The 15,788-nt window shown below is 36.5% G+C and overlaps 1 protein-coding gene and 1 pseudogene across 3 annotated transcripts; one reads left to right on the top strand and one right to left on the bottom strand.

The window, feature by feature from the left end:
• Nucleotides 1-1,875: 1,875 nt before the first annotated feature.
• LOC147487833 (nuclear pore complex protein) lies at nucleotides 1,876-8,724 on the top strand. Of its 2 annotated transcripts, XM_086571355.1 has the most exons (9): nucleotides 1,876-2,185; nucleotides 2,268-2,321; nucleotides 2,404-2,463; nucleotides 2,549-2,659; nucleotides 7,003-7,068; nucleotides 7,152-7,238; nucleotides 7,630-7,731; nucleotides 7,806-7,955; nucleotides 8,048-8,724. In XM_086571355.1, the coding sequence occupies exons 1-9, from the start codon at nucleotides 1,907-1,909 to the stop codon at nucleotides 8,168-8,170; spliced, it is 1,032 nt and encodes a 343-aa protein (XP_086427481.1). In that variant the 5' UTR covers nucleotides 1,876-1,906; the 3' UTR covers nucleotides 8,171-8,724. The 2 variants fall into 2 exon arrangements, with proteins under 2 accessions (XP_086427481.1, XP_086427482.1); XM_086571356.1 differs by lacking the exon at nucleotides 2,404-2,463 and having other exon boundaries at nucleotides 1,892-2,185.
• A 2,008-nt stretch (nucleotides 8,725-10,732) lies between these two features.
• Nucleotides 10,733-14,118, bottom strand: LOC147487832 (fructose-1,6-bisphosphatase, cytosolic-like; annotated as a pseudogene). The gene is made up of 12 exons (XR_015201320.1): nucleotides 13,843-14,118; nucleotides 13,488-13,535; nucleotides 13,291-13,365; nucleotides 13,119-13,180; nucleotides 12,949-13,015; nucleotides 12,742-12,855; nucleotides 12,512-12,598; nucleotides 12,306-12,386; nucleotides 12,168-12,223; nucleotides 11,510-11,596; nucleotides 11,302-11,377; nucleotides 10,733-10,976 (listed from the first exon to the last, which is right to left on the bottom strand). The product of XR_015201320.1 is annotated as a fructose-1,6-bisphosphatase, cytosolic-like (transcript).
• Nucleotides 14,119-15,788: the final 1,670 nt, after the last annotated feature.

Here is a 15,788-nt window from a genome sequence, read left to right as displayed (position 1 = left end):
TGAGAAGAGCTCCGAAAATCATTGAATGCTTCTGGACTCTTCCTCCACCGGAATAATAAAGGTAAATCTTGATGGGTGCTCGAGAGGGAATCCCGAGATCGGGTTGGGGAATAGTTATGAGAAACTATAAGGGTGAATTCTTAGGTGCAAATGCGTGGCCGGGAGGTCCGGGGGTCAATACTAATTACATGGCGGAAACAGGGCTATTGTTGAAGCCGCATACACAAGCATTTGGAAATGGGATGGAAGTATATATGGGTGGAGAGAGATTCGAAATCGGTAGTCCAAGCTTTTCAGGAGAATAAATTACATTGGAGAGTCCGAGAAAGGTGGCAAACTATGAAGGAGCATGCAGAATGGATCAATGTCACAGTCACTTGGAGAGAGACCAACCTTGGTGCCGATAGCTGTTCTAAGCATGGGGCTAACTTGGTTCAAGGTGAAAGGAAATGGTGGGATAGTAGACCACTCTTCATGAAGAATCTAGAGAATCACTACACCACTTATTTCCGTTTTGTCCACTAGAGCATTGATGTTTTTAGGAAAGACACATATATGATGTAGCCTCCTGTAAGCAGTTCTTAATATGTAACAGTCACTTTTGTAATCCTTATTCTTTATTAATCAATTACCTTTAGCAAAAAAAAAAATGTGAATCGTAGATAGATATGACACTATATATGTCATACTCGAATTATATGTCACCTTTTATAACATATGTCAATAAAATACGTTGGGTGGTATAAGAATCACTGATAGATGTGACACTATATATGCCATACTCGAATGTTATGTCACTTTTTATAACATATGTCAATTAGAGTTTTATACGTTCGGTACCAACAATCACAGATAGATATGACACTATATATGTCTTACTCGAATGTTATCTCACTTTTTATATGACTGATAATGTTATCTCATATATGACATTATATATGTCATATTAGCGCTCGAATCACTGATAGATATGACTCTATATATATCATACTCGAATGTTAGGTTATGTACTTTTTGTTACCTTTTGGTTGGATTAACTTGTTGACCCGGAACCATGGTAGTTTATGTGACTTGTTGCATTGACTTGTTCACCCGGTTTGTTCCGATTCTACCGTCGCAAATGTGTGGCTAGAAAACGCGTGCACCATTAGTTTCAAAAGATCTCGTGCACGGTAGATTTAGCATATTAGGGCATCACCAATGCAGGCCCTCATAATAGAGGGCCACATCAGCGTTTTGAAGATATGTATAGAGGAGAGAAGGGACATAGAGGACCCTTATATTTTGTGTCCTACAATGCTAACCTTTAAAATTAATTTTAAATCTTGTATTAACTTTCAATTCTTGTGAAATTGGCATGGTGGAAGTGTAGATAACCCAAGACCCGTAGGTTCTGGGTTCGAGTCCCATTTGTAACATTTCATTGTGATTTATTTTTCTTTTTAAATTTGGTACAAAAAGTTTAAAAAACAGAGCAATTTTGACCAACTTTGCTGGTACCACTCAACTGAAATTATTATGACCCATTTTGGTGTTATCTCGCTTAAACAATAAATGTGAAAAATAGAGATAGTTTTAAAGGATGGTAATTATAGGGGCCAATATAGAGGCTGCATTGGAAGCCCATTTATGTATTGTTCTCTTAAATTTGAAGATAAAAGGCCATATCAAGGTCCCATTGGTGATGCCCTTAGAGCAAACAATAGGAAAATTTATTTTCAAAAGGAGTCTATGAAATATGAAAGAAAGTGCGTTGGAAAAAAATAAAAGTTCTTTCCAATGAGCCCCTCAAAAGCCTCATTGGCCCATGGGCCTAACTGTATCAGTTTGAAACCCGTTCGGCCCATAAAAAAAAAAAAAAACATTATATGGCGACCACTGCTTTAAAAAAAAAAAAAAAAAAAAAATGTTTGGGTCTCAAACATCCTCCCCAGCATTTGGAACTCCATCAACACCAGCCTTTGGTGGTTTCTCCACACCATTTTCCTCCCAACAACAATCTCCATTTTCTCAACAGACTCAAAACTCAACTGGCTTTGGTTTTCAAACCCCCCAAACATCATCATTGTTTAATATTACACCACCTCAATTTCAACCTTTTTCTCTTCCCCCTCCACCTCAGATTACTACTCAAATGGCTCCCATTTCTCCTCTTCCTTTCTCTCTTCCCGATCGCGATATTCAGGTCTTTTTATATGTTTAAAACCCACCCTACCAGTTTTATATGTTTATTATATATTTACTCTATGTTTCTTTTATGTCTTTAGGCTATTGTTGATGCTTATAAAGATGAGCCTGGAAACCCTAAATATGCTTTTAAGGTTTGGTTTATTTTTCCCGCCATTTGTTTTTAGGGTTTAGGGTTTATGCTTGTGATTTGTGTTTTGCTTTTGTTTTCTACAGCATTTGTTGTTTAGTGTGACTGATCCAGCTGCAAGAACTAAGCCTGCCGGTATATCGGACGTCAGTGACAGTTTTTGTCTTGTTTGAATTTGAGTTGTATTTAGATTATGTTTTGTTTGATTTTGGAAATAGTTTGCATTGCCAGATTATGTGGGCAGAGGCTATGGCAAAGTTGGAGGGAATGGAAAGTGCGGATCGTGAACGCTTGTGGCCTCAACTTGTTCAAGGTTTCAAGGATCTCTCGCAGCGCCTTAAGGTAATGTTAATTATTATTAACTTTTAGTTTTCCCAGATTCTATTTTATTTTTCAACTGTCAACTAAATTTACATTTGTTGCTGACCCGAAAACACAGTAACTTGACCTGAATTTATGAAGGGCCTATTTGTGAGTGCTAATTTGGACCTTGGAATCCTGATATAAAATAACAGTAATCAATTGGTTAACCTCTAAGTCACATTGACACGGATATGTGGGTTGGTGTCTGACACGACGACCTATAGAAAGTAGGACACGGGGACACAACTTATTAAAAATATATCTAATACTAGTCTTTAGTTAGATAGCCAATACTTCGGCTCAACGCCTTACAAAGTGTCTCCTAACAAATAAATAATTATGAAAGTGGCATATGGAGTTGTATCTATGTTAATAGATTATTTTCTTAGTCTTCTAGGGTATAGAAAAATCCCGAATTTGAAACGTATGCATACCTGTCCGTGTGTGTGTCTGTGTCCGACACCATTTTTTTTTAAGAATATGAACTGTCCAACTTACTTAGGTTAACCTTATGAAATTGAAAAACAAGTGGATTGTGATTAGAATTAGTGGTAGTTCTTATATGGTTAAGCTATAATTCCCTTTAAGAGTGGAGCAGGTGAAAAAGCTTTATAGGGAAGGTACATTGGCAAGGTACCCAGCCTCAAGTTCACATTTCTTTATGCGCTGCTTCATTTCAACACTTACGGTAGAGGTCTTAGTTTGATATTTACATCAAAATCATGAGACTGGTAGTCACTTTATATGGTTCTGCACTATATTGAGTGAGTCAGATGGCTAACAATCTTTTCTTTAAGCACTTTATCAGGTTTAACATTTCCGGCATTGCTATGTAGAGTTAGTAGCATACAATAGATGACCACGTGAAATTTCTTTTTTTTTTCGATAATTCTTTACAGAAGTTCTTCAACCTAAAATTTGTAAACGGAGTATTTTCTGGTTAAATCTTAAGAATCCAATACTAAGTTGTTGATGCCTTTAGGGGGGTCTTCTTAGGTATCATTATTGGTTTTACGAGGATGATTTACAGTATGCATTGTCGAAAGGTGTTAGGCTTTCACTAGTGATGAAGGGCAATTTTAGCTCCTTTTACTTTTGGGCTCATACTGCCCAGAAAATCAAATGATCATATTGAGGTCCTTACCCAAGCTTGGGAAGGTTCTTTAAATGATGTCTGGAGTGCAAATCAGCATTTGTTTTTGGTAGAAAGTTTTCGAGTGGGATTCTTCTTGCAAAAAGATCATTGATACCAAGCATAAGAGTGGTACTTCCTATTTGATACTGCCATTTTATTTGGAGTTTCTTGATCACTTGATGGGTTACTAGAGGTTAAAGACAGAGGGTCATGGTGGTAGATGTTATGGGTACAATAAAATGGCAAGGTTGGTGGCTGATGCCTTTATGTGCTGAAAGGTTTTAGAGTAGGTTAGGATAGGCCTTTGATTTTCCACTGACTCGGTTATTTTTCTGATACACGTCTTTGTTCTTATAAGTACTTTTTACTTTTATAGAGATATTTTAAGAGCATTACTTAGCATTTTCAGAAGGTCTTAAGTCTTAAGCTTAATAGTTAGAAGATACTTTTTATCAGTTGATTTATTTAATTTTTTGGTTTTGTATTACTTGTTTTTTGGGAGGGAGGGGATATGGGGCGCATAGTTGACCTGGAGTCTTTTGCGTCTGTTCTGCTTCCAACTCCCTTCCTTCCCATATCATTGTTGTGCTTTGCTCTTGAGTATAGTTCCAAACTTTGAGATTAAAACAATGTGTTGAATGCATCATTAAACATGAATTTAGAAAGTCAGGATTTTAAAATGTTACATATGACAAGGAAAAAGGAAAGGACGAAATAAAACATTTGTAATAGATTATGAAACTCTAATATTCTTGTAATCCTCTTGTTTCTGGATTGGTGGGGAGTGTGGACAATGGACATGTTTCTCCCATATCCCTTTGATATGGGCTTCACTCTAAACCGGGATATCACGTAAACTGTAAAAAATTAAACAGACTTTGTGATATATAGCCAGTTATTCCTATTTCATATACAAAATCTTTTTTTTCCATGTACAAACTTTTGTGATTGAATCTTATGGAGAGGATGTTTTTGTGATCCTTGTTTGAGGATCATATGACTTTTGGTGTGTTCATAGTCATGTAATGGGGCATGGAAAAATGTGAATATCATAAGAATAGGAAACTGTCAAATTTTAAGAGCATCACGTTTTTCACGTGTAAATGAATTAAATTGTTTATTGACCTTATTATTTTTCATTTTAGTGCCATTATGCATTTGGTTTTCAATTTGTGCTTCATGTTTATTTATTTATTCAGATTCAGCTTGTTTAGCATTCTACTATCGGAAGACTGTATTTGAATTTCAAAGTGCTTTCTGAAGATTATGACAGGGCCAAAAAGGACCTGAGTGAATCACTGGTTTTTTTTCGTCTGCCAGTCTTAACTTTAAACTCACAAATGTGTTAATTTTTTAGTATGTTTAGTTATGGATTATGTACACGATTATAATTTTGTGGTTAGCCTTGACTATTATTTCAAACCTTAGTTGCACAGAGCAAATGTGGATGTGGATGCGGGGAAGCAGGTCTTTTGAAAAAAGGCATAGGACAGGGAGCACTTAAGAAGTGTCTAATGTGTAAAAAAATAGAAATAAAAAATGGTTACCTTAGAGTATATTCTATTGTTGGGAGCATGACAGATGTGGGATGAAGTTCATTGTTGATGAGTTCTAAATCCTTTTCATATGGAAGATTTCTATTTGTATATTTACACCTTTTGTAGTAAAAGTGTAAAACTAGTGAACAAATGATTAGCTTTCTTATTAATAAGAACAGAATGGTCCAAATTTATAGTGCTATAAAATGTCACATACACATAGTTGTTAAAATCGTACGATTTGCGATTAGAATCGTACGACTCGAGTCGAGTCAAAGGGACATATAGGCAAATCGCATGACTGACTCGGATATACGAAAAATCGCTAAAAAATCGTGATTTGACTCGTTGGATTGTATGGAATCGTAATAGAATCGCGAGTCCACGATTCAAAGTGTGCAGTAAAATCTGCCCAAATATATATGATCGAAGAAAGAGAGAAGAAGAAGAAGTAGTGGAGGATCGATCTCTGATTTATGTCTCTATTCTTCAATCGATCTCTTCAACTCTGTTCTTGCTTCTCTTATTATTTTTTTTGCTGGAATTTCTGGCTTCTCTTCTCTTTCCCTCTATCTTCATTTTTGCTTTTCTGGGCGGCTTGATTCTCTCGCTCTCTTTCCAACAGATAGGGTTTTAGACTTTTAGTGAGACATCAATTGGGCAGTAATATGGACCAGACTTTAAAGCCCAGTTGCTTTTAATACTCGCTTTATGAATGCCCTAACCCATGTCTTATTTTAAAATGGCCCATTATTCCATTAAAAGCAGGCCTGTGTATTAAATTTAGGCCCAATTTATTTGTAAGAGTTTTTAAATCGTCCAAACTCTAAATATTGACGTATTAAGTTGTTTCAGTTCTACTTATATACAAAATATAATATATATTAATAAAACTAAAACGTAATTTGAATCTTACGATTCACGAGTCGATACGATCTACGATTCCATAAAAATGGAAATCGATTCCCGATACGATTCAGGAGTTGACAACTATGCACATACATAAGTTTTAATTCATTAACTTAGTACATAAATGAAAAGGTTAATTTTTTATAATCGAATACACAAAAATGAGCTATGTCATACAGAAACAGAACAAATTTTGTTAGAGCAAGGTTTAAACTAATTAGGAGCAACATTCCAGAAGGAGCCTAGTGGGGAGCGGAAATTGAGGTTCCAGAGCTGGTGCGACACCTTTTATACAATCCTGTAACTAAGTTTCAAACTTGATTTTTATTTGTTGTAAAGTTCTATAACTATCTTTATTTAAGGTTGGTTTCTAACTTATTAGTGTTAAGAGTTAAGAAAGAACCGAATAATGAAAACGATCGGCAATATTTTGGTCTTAACCATTTTTGTGTGTCCTGCCAATTTTGCCCAATTTCGACATGTACCTCGAGATTCTACAACAAATTGGAGATTTTTGGCTGCTATTATTTTTGCATGAAATGTTTTTACATGCTATTCTTAAAAAGTTAAAAGATTAATCATTTATCTTTTTACTCATTGTTGATGTCAGTTTGCTTGGTCGTTCCCTTTATCCTTGACTAATTTTGGTGAAGAATCTATACCACCACATTTGATAACATATCGGAGTAATTTTATAGTTTTTGTTGACTTCATTGGCCTGGAACATTGTCTTGATGCAGCTTCAAGACGAGGTCATGCTCTCTGACGCAGAGAGACTTCGGATGACGCAAAGCAATGTGAAAATGGTGTGTAACTCAATTTTATCATCTCAAACACAGCTAACGAGGAATGTTTATCTGATGAACTAATTTGTATATTTGTATTATAGCTGCAAAGACATTTTCAAGCAGATACTCTTCCATGGATCCAGAGAATGCGACAGAACGAACAAAGTCTTCAAAGAAGGCTTCTAAGGGTAGGAATTTTCTTTGTGAAATTAACTGGATGATAAAACTAATAATACAGTCATCCAATAAAAGATTCTATATTCTGATTACAACCTACTCTAGATCTGATACGTTAGGGTTCAAGTAAGCATAATGCTTGATCCCTGGCTTATTCACTATCTGACAGAGTGACAGCAAAATTATTGATTAAATAGTCCCCCCCCCCCCCACTCCCGGAACATTTTTCTATTTTTGTTTTCTTGATTAAATAGTCTGAATTGTGATTCTGTTTGCATGTTCAAAAAAAAGGTAATGAGAATAGTTGAGGCCTTCCCCCCCCACTCCCGGAACATTTTTCTATTTTTGTTTTCTTGATTAAATAGTCTGAATTGTGATTCTGTTTGCATGTTCAAAAAAAAGTTAATGAGAATAGTTGAGGCCTTGGAGGGGAAAGGTTGTCGAGTTCCTTTAATGAAGGGTGAAGCCGAGTTAGCAGAGAAGTTGGCTTCATTAACAATGCAGGTTCGTTTTTCTGTTTTGCTTTCCATGAACACTAGTAAGCAGCAAACTATGTTGACAAATTTGAACACTTCCAGCTGAAAGGATCTGGAGCAGAACTTTCCAGGAGGGTTCAAAGTCTGCTATCTGTATCTCGTGTTCAGGCAAATGGGATTGGTGGTGGCAACTCCATATATCTTCCTGGATCAACCAAAATACATGAACAAAGCCTTGTAGACATGCAGGAGGTATGTACAAGGCCAAGGAGAACATGATACTACGATATTATAATAGGTAGACACTTTTATATGATGGACAGTCTTTTTTTTATGTGACACAGGTTTTACAATTGCAAACAGAGGCAATTGCAAGGTTGGGAAATGTATTGAAGCGAGACATTAGGGACATAGAGATTATCATGGGGGAGGATACAGAAATGGCAGAGGAAGTTAATAGAGCTTAACGGTGTTGTTTTTTGCAGTTGTAATCCTGTATGTCAAGTAGAATTGATAACCAATGGCCCTACTTGCCACTAGTCAGGTTATGATCGCAGCTGAGGAACTATGACGGGCCCAACCAATTCTGTGTTTCACACTTTCACCCACCCACTGAATTGGTTTACAGCACCAGCGGGTTTTAAGTTTTTTGGTCCCTATTTGTTGTAGTGAATTCTGTATCCATGTACTTTTATTTAGGGAACGACAGTCCACATTGTTTAGTCTTACAGGTTGCCCAATCACTAAATCATATTCCTGGGCGTCAGGCATATCGTTCAGGGAAGTGGTAAAATTTGAGTATAGTATTTTCAGGCATCAGGGACGTCTTTACATATTGTATAACTCTGGAGTCCATCCGGAACAAGGGCGAGATTGGGTGAAGGAATATGCTGGCAATACATCCATGTTTGTAGGATATTCTGAACCATGCTTGTATGAGTGTATCATCGCTCCAACTAGGAGCTTTGACAGTCTGTACCGTTATGGATCTTCAATAACAGAAAGATATGTTTTTTGCGAAGTTGGCAAACCAAGATGTAACCTGACGACTCACTTTAGTTACCATGTACTGAAATTGTCCTAATTACTTGCCACGTGCTTCAGCAGTCGGGCAATTTTTAGAGTTCGGGACTTCTGGGGTAAGGGGAACAAAATTTAGCTGTCTCTCATTTCAGTCTTTTAGCTTCCTTCTCATTACGTCCATCTCCCTTGGTAAATACTCTGATATGAAAATTGGTTGATCGGCAGATTTCCTAGCAACTGTAATTTACTGTACGATTCTAGGGCAGAATTGGTGTTAGACTACTTGTTCTTTGTCCAAACAGGTACACGAATCTGCATTTTCAGCTTCCTTCTCCAAATGAAGTTGTAGTGGCCGGTAGGTGGTTATGTCAGTAGAGTGGCTCCAAACTCTCCAACTGGAGTTGAAGCACTGGCTATAGAGAAAGCCATGGAGTATGCATAGCAGATAGGACGGTCACCAGCAGTCTAAACCGATGCTGGTTTTCTAGATCGTGTATTGATAAAAATAGATCAATTTCTAGTGAGAAGTTAGAACTCTATCCGATGAGACCACAATGCCAAAGAAACATTGATATCAACATGCATTGCATGCTAGTTTCTCTGCTAAGGAAATCAGATGTCGGGTTTAAGGATATATTATCCAAGTTGACACTGTCTAGAAGACTAGAATAGATAGCGTTATATTTCCTGCTGCCAGAGACTCCTTGATATCAACTAAAAACGCTAATTCTCTGCCAACACCCAATTATTCAAGCTATTTGGGATGCTAGAAACCAAGTCAAACTCGAGGAGAGCTCAAAGACCAGAAAGGGAATCATAAGAAGCACAGCAGCCTTGTGGGAGAATCGTATTAATGCATACAAGATTGAGGACATGCATCCGAGGCCTAATTCTAACTTGAACGATATTCTTCACGATCTTCCTTATATGAAGGTAGGGGAGCAGCTGGTGCCATAGCTTCAGATATGGAGGGTCAGATTGTAGCTGCTGGATTTAGGAGGTTCAGAGCCAGAAGTGCAGAAGACGCAGAGGTACAGGCTGCTGAAGTTGCTGCAATGCATGCCAGGAGCCTTACTGGATTCAGTTTTTTCACTTTTTTGCTTGAGGCTTGCTTCTCTATCTTGGTGTTTGGAACCTCTACTTCTTTTCTGCTAAAAACATTTGTAGATTGTTCCATTCTTTTGATTTTCATTAACTTCGTAGGAGTTTCAACGGGGAGGCACACAAGCTTGCTGGCTGCGCTATCCAGCAACAGGCCATGAGCACTCTTCCGAATTGTGCTGCTGTTTGGAACCTTGTTTAATTTAACTATTTTTAGTTAATTTGATGGTCGGTTGGCGGGAAAAGATAAAAATCCTCCAGTAAGGGACAAACAATTTTCTTGCAACGTGATCCTATTATTCTATGAGTCAACACTTCACAAATTGTGATTTTAAAAGTAAAGTTGAGGTTAGAATTTGTGAACTGTCACATTGCTCACGTCTGCCACAAAAATATCGTTTCTACTTGATTAAAAGATCTAACTCGTTCTTTTAATAACTTCAATCGTTGAAGTTGTTTTAATAAGCTACATTCCATTTAATTTTGTTCCATGTTGTTTCTAGTTTTATGTCATCTGTCACCCAACAAAAGACACGGTAAGAAAAGAGAACAGAAACTATAACAAGGATGAACTACATTCCATTTCATAGGAAAAGGTAAAAAAGAAACAATGAAAAGTCATGATCTGCAGGATTCTGACATGATTAGAAGGACTAAAGATGTCCAACCGGTAAATGGGCGAGCACCTTTACCCTTCCCTTTGTTCTTTTGGTCAGTTAATGTTTGACACTGATGGTTCGGGTGAATAAGCTGAAAGAAGGGGGATCCTTCTATGTGATTGACGGGTAATACATTGTGTTGTTAGTACTGTAACACGTTGCTGAGACAAATGACAAAAAAAAACGACCATCAAATGCATGCTTGTATGCACAAAGAAGAATTCCTAGTGAATGATACCAATCGAGAATATGAAGCTAATAACTGATTTTTCTTCTTTTCTTCAGCAGCATAATTGTATCCTCAAATTACAAAGAGGCGTTATAAGAAAGTAGAATATAAGGGGAAAGTTAAAGACTATATTTAGGATTTGCATGTTTATGCTTTCTTTTCTTCAGCAGCATAAAGCGCTTTGATTTCTTCAACATCATCATAGCTGCCAAGGAATATTGGAGACCGCTCATGGATCTTCGTTGGAACCAAATCAAGTGCCTGCCAAGACCAAAAAAGTTATCCTCCATAATTAACAACATCAATTAGAAGCAGAATCATTGACAACTCTCTCTCTCTCTCACTCTCCAGTATCCTAACTTACAGGAACCCTAACGTGAATGTTTTTCCTACAGTATAAAAGCATATCTTTAAAAGAAAATTAATATGAACCTAAATAGTAATGAACAGGTCTACAGATGATGCCAACGGAACCAAAGCCAACCATACATACGATAAAGAACATGGTAGAATAAGTCTCAACTATTGATACAAAAAGCGAAAAAATCATCCACTTCGAAAAGCAAGAATGTTCTCTAGTCCTCACCCGTTCCTTTCCTGTAAATGCCTGACCTCCTGCTTGTTCCATCAAGAAAGACATTGGGAAAACTTCATAGAGAACTCTGTTTCAAGACATACAACTTCATAAAAAAAGGATCCAAAAATATCTCATATGCCACCGAATTATTACAATGAGACATACCAAAATTTGATGTGCATATCAAAAGGAGAATAGGATGTTCCAAATACCATACCGTAGTTTTACATTTGGACTTTTCTTATCTGCAGGGTACAAAAATATGCCTCCATAAAGTAATGTGCGGTGGACATCGGCAACCATGCTGTAGACAATCGCGGTAATGTTACATTAGAATTTAGAGGTTCGATCCTAGAAAACTTCATAACATACTCCATCCGCACAACAGAAAGGGGAAGAGTAATAATCTTTTACTGTGTTATGTCAACTAAATATTATCATGGAACAGAATCAGTCCCAGCTTCTCTGTTGCATGGGTACGCCCTAATTTCCTCTGTATCGCGTACCCGTGTCCTGCGGACATGGGTACGGACATGGACACACGGACACAAGCAAAACAGACCCTAATTCTCATATCAAAGTACCGTAATGGTAGTACTGTTGGTAATACAGCAAAAATCAAAGTTGTTCTAACGAGAGCAGAAAGACAATATCCCAATAAAATACCACCATTTCAAGAATAGATTGCAAACTGACTAATGTTTTATTGCTTTTATATTCTTGATAACTGAGTAGCTAAATTCCCAAACCCAGCATTTCAATTAAAGAACAAAGGTTTGAGTCATTCCAGTCCACAGGCGTGTATTAGTTGCACATATTTACAAATTACTTGAGAGTTGAGCCCCACAAATTGAAAACTTTAAGCATGTTGTTACCTTCCAATATATCTTAGCGATTTTGGGGATGAACCATCTGTAGGGAATTTGCACTTCTCCACGCACTTGTACGTAGGGAATGTCTGAAAACAGGGACCCATAGACCCTAATAAATAATCACTAGTCCAATCAAGTGACAGGCACATACTTGGCTGTTGGTCCATCCCAATTCTTCGCGTTCCCTTCATTCACCGAATAGATTTTACGCTTCTTCGGAATCTGTGTACAAGAGAAGATATTCAGTATATACTACTCTTACATATCTTGAGAAAAAACAAAGGTACTAGAAACAAAAACTATCAAAATTTTATAAGAATAATTCAACGATCAACAATAATACTAACCTTGATATCTGGATGAGTCATTATGAACTCCCCTAGGGACGGATCGAGTGTAAAACCATGGACACCACTTCCCGTGCTCAGCACAAACTACAAAATTGAGCTCCATAATAGTTTACCATCATAACTGAACAAAGAATGGGAGGAATAGATCAGAAAATCCAATAAGCTGGACCTTCAATAAACAGTAAATAAAAGATTGATCTCTTGACATGAGAAGAACATTTATGTACCGTGCAAGAGCTCCCATACATGCAATAGCCAGCTGCCACCATTTTGCTCCCAGGTTGCAAAACATCCTCAAGAGTTGGTTCACCACCATCTTTAATCAGATAGATCCCAAAGATCTATACAGAAGATACAGAAAAAGTTAGACATGTTGGAGATATGTATTCTGATAACAAAACTAACCAAATCTGTTTCAAGATGAGGAGTCGTACAGTTCCAATCGAAACACCGCAGTCAATGTTGGAGGATCAATCCAACGGATCAAAAACTACACAGTATCTGCACTATTAGAAATGTTTTTATTCTCAATAAGAAGTCAAAACTTTCCTGGATTTGAGAATTTGATATGAGCTACGTGCAAACAAAGGAGAACAGAAGAAACCTTCCACGCTTTGAAGGCTCAACAAAAGTAGCCTCTTCATCCTCTTCTGAAACCAAAATACACTGCAAGAAAGATTCAAACACAATGAGTATAGTATATGGTTTTCACAATCACATTCATGCATTAATATGAATTTCTGATACATATAGACTTGAAATATTAAAAGACTTACTGTTCGTCCACTGCTTACTAAAGCTTTGACAAAAACTTCATTTGAGAGCACATCAAGCTTTTTTTGTTCTTCACCCTGCAAGATATATATATTTAGATATGACCATTAACAACAACTTAACAAGGGAAATAAAAATTGCAAAATGTTGCAAGTACCAGTAAACTTAACAAGGGAAGAAACACTAGAACGAAATGTACCTGGATGTTCGTCTCTCCAGCAAGTCCAATGAGTTTAGCAAGTCCAGCCTGCCCAAGCAAACAGTTAAACGCTGATTTCCTTCACATTAAAATACCAAATACTAAATATCTGTATAACAAACAAAAAATATCAATAGAGTTTCTCTAATTGTCGACTTTTCCTCGGAAATCCGATCCCAGTTTTTTACTGGTTTAACTTACGCAATAAGAAGCGCAAATGAAGAGTATTTTAACCAAACTAATAACAATGTGACCAAAGGGCCAATTTGGAATAAACAAAAAACGCTTGTGTAATTTTAAATAAGACAAAGTAATAATAAAAAGGAGAAGAAGGAGAAGAAGTGGGCATATATACTTTGTTAACAGCAGTGCAGACGAATTTGCAGCCAAGAACAATGTGACTAAGCAAGATAGAAAAATCTCCACGAGACTCAGGGTATTTGGATTGCTCATTCAACACATGTCGTGTTATTGTCATCAAATCAGTTTTGTAAACATCAGCTGCATGATCCATCTTTGCTCTTCTTTTTTATGTTTTCGAATTTATTTTATATTAAAAAATGGAGATAGGGCTATCTGATGTCAAAGGAGGAAGTGAACGACTAAGGATAACGTACTCTTCCCTTCACACTCTTTCAGACGGTTATGGATTTTGTCTTTCTTTCCTTCCAAAGGTGACGAACTTTTTTCTATTTTATTAGACTGGGTTCGACTACTGTAATCCTGTACTAATATATTTAAGAAAATAAAGTAAGTGAAGAACTACTGTCCGTGGATGCTTTTAGGCAACTCAAGCTGTTTCGAGATGTAGGGCAGTAGAGTCGATAGACTTTGGTTCTGTTTTTTTTCCTCAAATTATAGACTGGGGATAAAGGTGCTGTGAAGTGCAGCTCATCGTAGGTTGAATGCTGGATTCGTTCGTGTAGAAACACTGCAAGTCTGCAACACTTGTTCCTTTCAAGTTTCAACTGGTCCAGGATTCCAGGAGTATAAATACTTACTCTATCACAGAACCTATTTATTGTTCCTAGGGCTGTTAACTTTGTGATCTATCTGTAAAAGTGTTTTGCTTTACTTGTGTTTTTCCAACTTGCTTATTTTCTATAAATTTTTTTTTATGCTAAATCTACAGTGTCACATTGCTCACGTTTGCCACAAAAATATCGTTTCTACTTTATTATAAAATGTGACGTCTTACTTAATTTGCCGTTGTCAGGCTGATAGTCTGATACCAGAAGGTCCTCTTCTTATGTGAAACTAAAATTGGAGGTGCAGGGGATTCGCCACAACCTACTGAAGCATGTAAAGACACCATAAGGCATAAGGCATAAAGTACTCAGGCTACACCTCCGGTTTCTCTTGTCTAATTAATTGTATATATATAGAGAGAGAGTCAGTCGTGGGATAATTCTGTTTGGTGCCCTACTCCGTCAAAATGCAAGAGGACATCGGTTCTTATAACAAAATGCTTAGTACTGTACAAACAGTAGGAAATTACCTTCTTGGGGTTATGATAAGGGTGTGTTTCGATCCGATTTTTTTTCGGAATGCCATTATGTCATCCGATCTGATTTTTTCCGAATTCGGAAATTTCGGCTAAATTCGGCAATCGGATTTTTTCGGATGGAATTCGGATTTTTAGGATGAAAAATCAGATAATTTGGATAAAAATCAGAAATTATTGAAAATTCAAATATTTTAATATTAAATCTATTTTATAATTTGTACAATAAATACTAATTCTAGAATTTTTAGTTTGTTTATATACTATATATTGATTAATACAAGTTAATCAACTATAAATCAGCAAAAAAAAAATAGTGGAATTATATTAAAACAATTTTAATTACATTAAAATTTTAGATATATTGTACGTAATTCCAAATAATAATTTGGCAAAATCAAATATAATTCGGCAATTCATCGGCAGATTCGGATTGGAAAAAAATCGGAAAATCAAAATTTTAAAAATCATCCGAAGCCAATCCAAATTTAAATCAGATTTCCGGATTTTCAAAAATCGGACAAATAATATTGATACCGAATCCAAAAAAAATTCGGATCGAAATTCAGAAAAATTGGAATTTCAAAAACAGTGGCGCCCCTAGGTTATGATTATAACTCTCATCAGTATATCATCTTAAGATCAATTTCCCTTTTCACCCCAAGTTAATTTTGTTTTATGTTGTTTCTAGTTTTACATGGAGACATCAAACCAATGTATTTCAGTTATGGGAAAGAGTATATGAAGGGGAAGAACCAACCGAGGATGGGATCTCATCTGTCACCCAACAAAAGACG

Source organism: Coptis chinensis, chromosome 7 (genome assembly GCF_015680905.1).
Source record: "Coptis chinensis isolate HL-2020 chromosome 7, ASM1568090v1, whole genome shotgun sequence".
Classification (NCBI taxonomy): domain Eukaryota; kingdom Viridiplantae; phylum Streptophyta; class Magnoliopsida; order Ranunculales; family Ranunculaceae; genus Coptis; species Coptis chinensis.
Note: the sequence above shows the minus strand (reverse complement) of the source record. Positions and strands in the feature narration are given on the sequence as shown.

What these genes read in the sequence shown, in the direction of transcription:
- LOC147487833 (XM_086571355.1), top strand. Translation starts at nt 1,907, where the DNA reads ATGTTTGGGTCTCAAACATCCTCCCCAGCATTTGGAACTCCATCAACA. An exon ending in TTCCCGATCGCGATATTCAG is followed by an intron (nt 2,186 to 2,267) that starts GTCTTTTTATAT and finishes TTATGTCTTTAG; the next exon opens with GCTATTGTTGATGCTTATAA. An exon ending in ATCTCTCGCAGCGCCTTAAG is followed by an intron (nt 2,660 to 7,002) that starts GTAATGTTAATT and finishes GTCTTGATGCAG; the next exon opens with CTTCAAGACGAGGTCATGCT.